This window comes from Argopecten irradians, chromosome 16, assembly GCF_041381155.1.
Source record: "Argopecten irradians isolate NY chromosome 16, Ai_NY, whole genome shotgun sequence".
Lineage (NCBI taxonomy): Eukaryota > Metazoa > Mollusca > Bivalvia > Pectinida > Pectinidae > Argopecten > Argopecten irradians.
Genome location: NC_091149.1, coordinates 33,478,993 through 33,489,492, shown reverse-complemented (window position 1 = coordinate 33,489,492; position 10,500 = coordinate 33,478,993). Strand labels below are relative to the sequence as shown.

Genomic DNA, 10,500 nt, shown 5'->3' with positions numbered 1-10,500 from the left:
CCTGTAACAACGACTGTTAACACTCCATGTTTAGATTGCCTATAATTATTACACAATACCTGTAACAACGACTGTTAACACTCCATGTTTAGATTGCCTATAATTATTACACAATACCTGTAACAACGACTGTTAACACTCCATGTTTAGATTGCCTATAATTATTACACAATACCTTACAACACTGTTAACACTCATGTTTAGATGAACAACGACTGTTAACACTCCATGTTTAGATTGCCTATAATTATTACACAATACCTGTAACAACGACTGTTAACACTCCATGTTTAGATTGCCTATAATTATTACACAATACCTGTAACAACGACTGTTAACACTCCATGTTTAGATTGCCTATAATTATTACACAATACCTGTAACAACGACTGTTAACACTCCATGTTTAGATTGCCTATAATTATTACACAATACCTGTAACAATGACTGTTAACATGGAGATTGCCTATAATTGTTACACAATACCTGTAACAATGTACTTTAGATTGCCTATAATTGTTACACAATACCTGTAACAACGACTGTTAACACTCCATGTTTAGATTGCCTATAATTGTTACACAATACCTGTAACAACGACTGTTAACACTCCATGTTTAGATTGCCTATAATTGTTACACAATACCTGTAACAACGACTGTTAACACTCCATGTTTAGATTGCCTATAATTGTTACACAATACCTGTAACAACGACTGTTAACACTCCATGTTTAGATTGCCTATAATTGTTACACAATACCTGTAACAACGACTGTTAACACTCCATGTAGATTGCCTATAATTGTTACACAATACCTGTAACAATGACTGTTAACACTCCATGTTTAGATTGCCTATAATTATTACACAATACCTGTAACAACGACTGTTAACACTCCATGTTTAGATTGCCTATAATTATTACACAATACCTGTAACAGCGACTGTTAACACTCCATGTTTAGATTGCCTATAATTATTACACAATACCTGTAACAACGACTGTTAACACTCCATGTTTAGATTGCCTATAATTATTACACAATACCTGTAACAACGACTGTTAACACTCCATGTTTAGATTGCCTATAATTATTACACAATACCTGTAACAACGACTGTTAACACTTTCTCTCCAAATTCTTCATTATGTATCAAATCAAACATCCATCGGTCCTTCGATGTTTCCATGGTAACCAGGTGTCCATTCCTCACCAATGCTAGTGCCCCAACCTTTAACCCTTCTCCAAACTGGCCAATGACCTCTTTGTTTGAAGACTTGCCACTGTATCCTAGCAACAAGATTTTCTTATGGAGCTCAGTGCAGCCATTAATTAGATACAGTTTACTTCCAAGTTTTTTGTAAATTAATCGTCCAAGTATGACTTCCTTTAATGTGTCTGAGTCCACCAAACAGGCTTTAAACACTTGACAAAACATGTCAGTTTTCTCCTGTAATAAACAAACAAACAAATCTGGGGTACATATATATAATTTACATTTTCACTACAGTCCTACTATGTAACCTTACCAAGCGCAGTTGGCAGTCATATAGACTATGAACTGTAATCACTTATTATGACGTCGCTATCATTGTGATGTCATAATTGTCGTGCCAGCGATCACGGAAAATGGCTGTTCAAATGGCTGTTCCATTGTTAATGATAACGAATGATTAATACATTTATAGATGGAAAATTCCTTGGCATTACAACATAAAATTGTAACCAAGCGTAAATATAAGCATTATATAGCGCATTTCATGGAATTTGCCTTTGTCCAGTTGGCATTCATATTGGCTATAGAATGCCAACTGAAAGACGTTCAATGCTTAAATGTTTGTGTAAAATGTCTTGCATTGAAGCATACCACCAGACTATAAACCCACCTGGTCACTCCTTATTTGGGAACAAGTAAATCTTAAACTAATTTACTCTCATTCTCTTTTATGGGAGATGAAGATGTTGGTAGACTGTTAGAAATGTCAAATTACTATTATATAGTTAACTCATTCTTTCCATACAAATGAAGTCATACCCGACAAGAGGCCCATTGGGCCTTAACAGTCATATGTTTATGGGCACAATACAACACTATCGTAGTGGCAAACAATGAAGGCAATACAAAATAACTCTTTTAATAGAAGTTCAGGTTCTGATATATTTGATGAATTGGACCTTGAATGAAGGTCATTCATTTTAATAAATATGTGTCCCTTGATCCCCACCATGCTACAAGTCCAATATCAGGCCTCTAGGCCTCTGAGTTATTTACAAGAAGTTGTTTAAAGATTTTAGTCTATTTGACTCCTATGACCTTGAATAAAGATCAAGGTCATTCATTTGGAAGAAAACCTTGGTAACTCTTCATCCCAGCATGCTACAGGCCAAACACCAGTACCCTGAGCATTTCGGTTATTGAGAGGAAGTTGTTTGAATGAAAAGTTTACGCACGGTGGACGGCTCACAAGGACGGATGATGCATGATGACAATAGGTTGTCCTGACCCTTTGAGCCTAATAAAAATGCACCTACCTCACAGAACATCACTTCATACTTAGAGATCAGGGATAGACCTCTTTGACTAACAGAATCATATATCCCATCATGCCAGTTCTGCACCAGTTCCCGAACGCCTTCCCATGATCCCCAGCTGGAGGCATATCTCGCAGTCAAGGTCAGTGCTATCTGCCTACTGTTTCCATGGTGACTGGTAGCTGTTGTCATAATGCTGCTCAAATCTAATGTTATTTCAGGCTGAAAACAAAGTCATTGTCATAATTCCATATTTTCATATCACAACTTTCCACATTTTCATTCATTACTTTCTTTTTGATATATTATCAATCTCACTGAGAGACCCCACCACGCTACACCAACGCTTTCGTTAAGGAGCCTAGATCAAGTCTCAATTTGCAAAACTTGTTTATACTAGTCAAATGAAAAATAAAAAGTTGTGCTCCCTTGTGAAATGTATTGGTGCCGAAGTTCTCAGATTTGTTGGCACAACAGGTTTTACCAGGGGACACAACTCTTTATTTTCGAATGACTTGTACATGTACATAATTACATACATGTATTTCTCAAATTCATAGGTAAATTCAGACTTAAAGTTTCAGGGTACCCGCAACAATAGTGTTACATGGAATAAAGCAAACACATCTGAAAAAGGAGACACAACTCTCTATGTTTATTTATTTTGTACAGTATATCATCCTTCTCATACGTGTTGGCACCAACACATTCCGTAAGGGGACACAACTCGCTTGTTGTTAAAATAAATATGGTATAGTCATGCACTCATAGCTAGAATATTTATTATCATCGTAAAAGCTTATTAGTAATAATTCCGATATATTGACTACTTCTCATATGAACAGTCATCCACATTTATATAATGTACATGTACCGTATTTGACGTAAAGGGGGCGCAAAGTGAACTGCCCAAACTTTAAAACGAACTATAGCAAGTTTCCCTGTGAAAATCCTTTGACGTTTTCTAGAACATGGACCCTGTTGTCTAGACAGAATACTTAGAAAGACTGGTGATGGGTACCAAGGGGCAGCTTCCCAAGGTACAGTCCTCCCGAGGGGACACCGATAAAAGCTACAGACAGTCAAGAGGAACAACACCCCCCAGAGTGTCCTGAGAGGTGTGGGGGGGGACATTTTTGACGGATACAACTAGGAACACTCCAAGGATAACGAGACGGGCCATTCAATCAACATAGATGGAGGACACAAACTGACGGGCCATTCAATCAACACTAGATGGAGGGACAGCAGAAATGCGGCAACACTAGATGGAGGGACAGCAGAAACTGGGGCCATTCAATCAACACTAGATGGAGGGACAGCAGAAACTGACGGGCCATTCAATCAACACTAGATGGAGGGACAGCAGAAACTGACAATCAACACTAGATGGAGGGACAGCAGAAACTGACGGGCCATTCAATCAACACTAGATGGAGGGACAGCAGAAACTGACGGGCCATTCAATCAACACTAGATGGAGGGACAGCAGAAACTGACGGGCCATTCAATCAACACTAGATGGAGGGACAGCAGAAACTGACGGGCTTCAATCAACACTAGATGGAGGGACAGCAGAAAACTGACGGGCCATTCAATCAACACTAGATGGAGGGACAGCAGAAACTGACGGGCCATTCAATCAACACTAGATGGAGGGACAGCAGAAACTGACGGGCCATTCAATCAACACTAGATGGAGGGACAGCAGAAACTGACGGGCCATTCAATCAACAAGATGGAGGGACAGCAGAAACTGACGGCCATTCAATCAACACTAGATGGAGGGACAGCAGAAACTGAGGGCCATTCAATCAACACTAGATGGCACAGAAACTGACGGGCCATTCAATCAACACTAGATGGAGGGACAGAACTGACGGGCACAGCAGCAAACTGACGGGCCATTCAATCAACACTAGATGGAGGGACAGCAGAAACTGACGGGCCATTCAATCAACACTAGATGGAGGGACAGCAGAAACTGACGGGCCATTCAATCAACACTATAGATGGAGGGACAGCAGAAACTAAGTGCAAATGTGGAAAGGTTTGCAAGAACATAAGGGGGTTAAGAATACATCAGTCAAGGTCACGATTGATGTAGTCAAGGGACAACTCAGAGACAGAGCACAGTTTCAGTTGGAGAGACACAGGAGGAACCCAGTCACAGTCAGGAGACATTAACCACAGTACTAGGAGCCTCTCCGTGTCTGAATCATCCAATGACACAGTCGCATAACTGACTGAGTTATTTGAACTCTGGGAAAGCCAGCTGCCAATCCAGCAACTGGAAGAGTTTCGACGATGATGTCGGTGCCATCTTGGAAACTACTCTCAAGTGAACATAGAGAAGGTAGAGCCAAACATTATCTACAACATTGGAAAAGAACGGAGTGGTAGAAAGCTCTAATAGGAGAATACATGAGCAGGAAGGCGTGGCAAATAGACAAAAGAGGAAGACTCGGAAGTGTTCTATGGAACTCAGGCAACTGAACAAACAATTCAGGAAAGCAACTGAGTATGAGAAATTGGGAATAACGGTACTGACAGATGATGTAAGATCAGAACTGTCAAAGCTCAGGAGAATACAGAAGACAAAAGCAAAGAAGGAAAAGAGCAGGAGGTAATTTGTGAAAAACCTGTTCCAATTCACAAACGAGCTGCTTAGAAAGGAAACATTTGGAAGACTCCATTGCTCAAAAGAGGAAGTATGGGAGACAGATCATGATTCACAGCGTGAGGAACCATTAGGCAAATGCCCAAGAAAAGTAGATGTGGAACAACCAAGAATACGCATGAATGAATAAGATCTCTCATGGAAGAAAGTGTCCGAGGTATGTAATAAGGCAAGATCAGGATCTGCACCAGGCCCTAATGGAATTCCTTACAGGGTTTACAGGAAATGCCCACGGCTGTTGAGGAAGTTATGGCAAATGTTAAAGGTTGTATGGAAGAAGGGAGTGATACCGGAGTGTTGGAGGAAAGCTGATGAATGTTTCCTACCTAAGGAAAAGGATGCAAAGACCATCAGTCAGTTCAGAACAATATCCTTACTGAATGTTGAAGGAAAGACCTTCCTCTCTGTATAAGTAAACACCTGGCATCATACCTGGTCGACAACAACTACATTGACACATCCGTGCAGAAGGCAGGTATTTCTGGATTTTCTGGATGTGTGAAACATTTGAGCGCCCTCAGTCAGCTAATCAAAGAGCAAAGACAGGGGAAAAGAACCTTGCTGTGGTGTATTTAGACTTGGCCAATGCTTATGGATCAGTCCCACACAAGCTTATTAATTCTGCATTGGATCTTTACCATTTGCCAGGGAAAATCAAAGACATCATCAAAAGCTAGTACCTCAGTGACATAAAGTTTCGCTTTACAGTGGATGAAGTGACTACAGAGTGGCAATGGCTGGAGAAGGGCATCATGGCAGGATGTACCATATCGCCAATCCTGTCCATCATGGGAATGGGCCTAGTAACCAAGGTCACCGAAAGAGAAGCGAGAGGTCCAAGGATGGACTCTGGAATATACCAACCTCCCTTGAGAGGCTTTATGGACGACCTGACCGTAACAACACAAGGTACAAATTTTTAAAAAGAGTACATGTATTTGTATGTGTCATTGATATCAGATATGTAACAATATGTGTGTGGGTGTGTGTCTAGTTCTACAGCTGTTTTGATAAGGAACAGTCAGTGTTGACTATGACTTGTTTGTGTATGATTTTGAAGAAATGTGTTAGTCTTGACTGTAATCTGCGTGTGTGTAGTGATGGTAGTTGGAGTTCTTGTATCATGTCTGTAACTGAACTTGTGTTGTGGTATCTATTTTGGCTATATTATAATGTGCTCCTCTGCACTGTATTTTTTCGATTTGTGTGATCTGGTTGGCATGGTAGAGGTCCCATACGGAAGAGTAGTATTCCAGTTTGGGTCGTGTTAGGTCTTGTATGCGTGTTCTTTGACGTGTGGCGAGTATACAACCAGTCAAACCGCATTTATACGAAAACAGCCTTACTCCTGAGAGCATTCAACAGCTGACAAGAGTGTTTGATATTAGGCCAAACTAACAAATATGTCTGTTTAGAGTTACATTGGCAAAAAAAATAAGGTCAGAAAGTCGGGAGGATTTTTTTTAAGTGTCTTTCACTCTGAAATAATGGCTGGAACCGAAGTCTGGTTTGTAATGCCAAGTTATGTTCTGAATACAAGTTCATTGTTTCTTTTCTGAAGGAATTTGAATATTTAATTAACCTCTAATTCCCCTATTGGGCCCCACTCTTTCTGCTCCAGGGGGTCAAAGCCAAAATTTATACGAATTCTGTTAACCCCAAGGATGCTTCTGGCCAAACTTGGTTACAATCAATGCAGAACTCTAGGACAGGTAGCGATTTATAGGATTTACCTCCATTTCCCCTATTGGGCCTGCCCCTCCTACCCCCAGGGGGTCAGAGCCAAAATTTATACAAGTTCTGTTTCCCTTCCCCCAAGGATGTTTCTGGCCAAATTTGGTTACAATCCATCCAGAACTCTAGGACAAGTAGCGATTTATAGGATTTACTTCTATTTCCCCTATTGGGCATCGCCGCTCCTGCCCCAGGGGGGTCAGGGTCACCATTTATGCAAAATCTGATCCCCTACCCCTAAGGATATTTCTGGCCAAATTTGGTTGCAATCCATGCAGAACTCTAGGACAAGTAGTGATTTATAGGATTTACCTCTATTTACCCCTATTGGGCCCCGCCCCTCCTGCCCCAGGGGGGTCAGGGTCACCATTTATGCAAAATCTGATCCCCTTCCCCTAAGGAAGTTTCTGGCCAAATTTGGTTGCAATCCATGCAGAACTCTAGGACAAGTAGCGATTTATAGGATTTACCTCTATTACCCCTATTGGGCCCCGCCCCTCCTGCCCCAGGGGGGTCAGGGTCACCATTTATGCAAAATCTGATCCCCTTCCCCTAAGGAAGTTTCTGGCCAAATTTGGTTGCAATCCATGCAGAACTCTAGGACAAGTAGCGATTTATAGGATATACCCCTATTGGGCCCCGCCCCTTCTGCCCCAGGGGGGTCAGGGTCACCATTTATGCAAAATCTGATCCCCTTCCCCTAAGGAAGTTTCTGGCCAAATTTGGTTGCAATCCATGCAGAACTCTAGGACAAGTAGCGATTTATAGGATTTACCTCTATTGCCCCTATTGGGCCCCGCCCCTCCTGCCCCAGGGGGGTCAGGGTCACCATATATGCAAAATCTGATCCCCTTCCCCTAAGAAAGTTTCTGGCCAAATTTGGTTGCAATCCATGCAGAACTCTAGGACAAGTAGCGATTTATAGGATTTACCTCTATTACCCCTATTGGGCCCTGCCCCTCCTGCCCCAGGGGGGTCAGGGTCACCATTTATGCAAAATCTGATCCCTTTCCCCTAAGGAAGTTTCTGGCCAAATTTGGTTGCAATCCATGCAGAACTCTAGGATAAGTAGCGATTTAAAGGAAATGTTGACGGATGGACGACGGACGGACCACGGACGCCACGCCATGGCAAAAGCTCACTGGCCCTTCGGGCCAGGTGAGCTAAAAAAACTAGAGTCGGGGGTAACCCTACACAGATCTATTTTTTTTGCCGTACTATAAATAATCTCACTCCTACACGAGAGTTGCCAGTCGAAGGCAGCCTTGTAGACAGATCTCCGTCTGTTCATCTGAAGCTACATATATGTACACATTTATTTTACTATCTGACAACTTCACAAATACATGTGTAGATTATATATAATTAGTCTTCTTTAAAATCAATAGATTAAAAATATGTATACATTTACCATGCAATAGAGAATTTATAGTCAAAGAGAATTTTGTAGACGAGGATACACGTGTACGAAAATGGTAGTGACGAAATGCTTGGCGACTATTACGAGACTAAAATTCCGAGTATCGTGAAATAGTGCTAGTTTCACTTTTCCTATACTTTACCTTCAACTTCCGGGATGACAGTCATAAGTCGGTGATGTCAATACATAAAACTTGAGCTATCACGTTCTCCTCAAATGTCATATTATAAATTAAATGTCAACTAAACAATGCTTCATTTCTTTGCATTAATAGTTATAATGGTTATTCTGAAACTGGGAATGTGTTTGGCTGGCGTCATTCTACTTCCGTTAACGTAATGTCTAAATATCAACACAACCTTGTTACCAATATATATTCTTCCGCGTATAAAATTATAACGTTATCATCTGCAATTTATTGGAACTTTGTGCGTAAAATCGTTATTCACAATATGCCCATACGTAAGTAAAAAGTAATATGGAATATGAAATTATCATTAAATTTCCATTATATGTTAAGATATGTGGAACTACATTATAAAGGTCACGTGTTAATGTTTTGGTATAGGTGATGAGGTCATTTTGTCAACAACGGGAAACTCATATCCATATGACGTGAAACTTCGTCTTAAATCAACACTATATTTGGAACCAACGACATTGATACCGATGTCAATTCATTCCTCGTAGTCAGAGTGACTTGACATTCAAATCACAAAATGGAGGATATCGTCTTCAGTGTGAAATTTGAAGGAGACAGTACAGCGCCCGATATAATCTGTCTTCCACCACAAACAAAATGGATGGACTTGGAGGCGATGGTAAGAACGGAAACGGATATATTATTTATGCTGTTTCATTGAAGTCTATATCTGATTTTACAAAATGAAATCTCATATGTGTAAGTTAACCGATGTCATAGTCGTTTTATCAATTGTCACTTCGCCAGCTCGCACCAGACCAAATCGATTTTTTTTCATATGGCCATGAACTGGTGAATATGCAAATGTTTTGTAATGACATAATATCCAGCTTTAGATATACAAGTGTTGTTCATGTGTATTAATGTCATGGCCGCGGTGTATACTCTGTTATTACATCAGGTCACTGGCGCTATAGTGATCAGTTTATCTGTTAAATCATATCTACCACAAAATAAGCTGATAAATCCTTTTAAAAGCTTTTTTACAAATCTACACATGCAACTGTGTATACTAAGTACATAGGAGAGTTATAATTATTTCAGGGTTCGTGATTATACTGTTCCAATATACTTTTTTACAGTCATGAAATGATATATGACGTTGACTCAACTTGTTTTCTGAAAAAACATTCAAATTATCTAAAATTGACCTCATTTACAGAACACCCATTCGAACCCAGCTAGCTGTAATCTTTTTTCAAGATATATTCCTTTGAAAAAAATGCTCTTATAATAGTAAAATTCTACATGGATTGTAAGCAAATTTGTCTGTTTGAAAAAAAAAAATTTAGTCACTACAAGCCGTGTTTTGAATCAAGGACGTATATGAGAAGGATAAGTCACACTGGGTTTTGGGGAAGTCCAAGGCAGGCGCTTTTGTGTTTGTGCACTGACCGTGACGTTGGGCGACGACTGATTTTCCTTTGATATCCGCCGGTGCAGCCTTTGATGTAGCTTGTGGGTGCGAGGGTTACCGTCTTACTTTCTGAAGCGGTGCTGTCATTTCATGATCATGAGCTGTCAATTTTTTTTAACGAAAATTTAAGACATATCCCCTAAATATTCCGTCTTTAAAGCCAGTTATAAACGTCGTGAAATTTAATAAACTTTACAATGGTGTTTCGTTTGACTCGATAAGACAAGTATTTGTTGAGAAAAACGGTTTTTATTCCCGGTTCATAGGTGTCCCGCGTGGTGTTTAGTAATGTAAAGAGACAGACACGAATCCTTCTCACTTATACGTCCTTGTTTGAATTAACTACTACCAGTGATTTTTTATAGGTTCATTTGGGGCACTACCATACACCGACATCAAACCTTCAATTCAGTCAGCCATCAAACACCATTGGCAACAAAGGTGGTCTACCGAAACAAACAATAAACTGTTGAAAATTCAACCTACACTTAATCCTAAACTGTCCAGTCGG

General features: G+C 40.2%; 2 protein-coding genes across 2 annotated transcripts in view; one reads left to right on the top strand and one right to left on the bottom strand.

Annotated features, from left to right (window-relative positions):
• Positions 1-1,097: 1,097 nt before the first annotated feature.
• LOC138310195 (uncharacterized) lies at positions 1,098-8,743 on the bottom strand. The gene is made up of 3 exons (XM_069251312.1): positions 8,513-8,743; positions 2,537-2,758; positions 1,098-1,454 (listed from the first exon to the last, which is right to left on the bottom strand). The coding sequence occupies exons 2-3, from the start codon at positions 2,726-2,728 to the stop codon at positions 1,098-1,100; spliced, it is 549 nt and encodes a 182-aa protein (XP_069107413.1). The 5' UTR covers positions 2,729-2,758; positions 8,513-8,743.
• A 195-nt stretch (positions 8,744-8,938) lies between these two features.
• Positions 8,939-10,500, top strand: part of LOC138311198 (next to BRCA1 gene 1 protein-like) — a 29,695-nt gene continuing 28,133 nt past the window's right edge. Inside the window, exon 1 of the mRNA XM_069252679.1 lies at positions 8,939-9,191. Within this exon, the coding sequence (XP_069108780.1) occupies positions 9,090-9,191 (102 nt within the window). The 5' untranslated portion in view covers positions 8,939-9,089. The remainder of the gene's footprint in view (positions 9,192-10,500) is intronic.

Coding starts and splice junctions, on each gene's coding strand:
- LOC138310195 (XM_069251312.1), bottom strand. CDS start 2,728: ATGACAACAGCTACCAGTCACCATGGAAACAGTAGGCAGATAGCACTG. Junction 1,455..2,536: donor ATGAAGTGATGTTCTGTGAG/GTAGGTGCATTT, acceptor TGTTTATTACAG/GAGAAAACTGACATGTTTTG.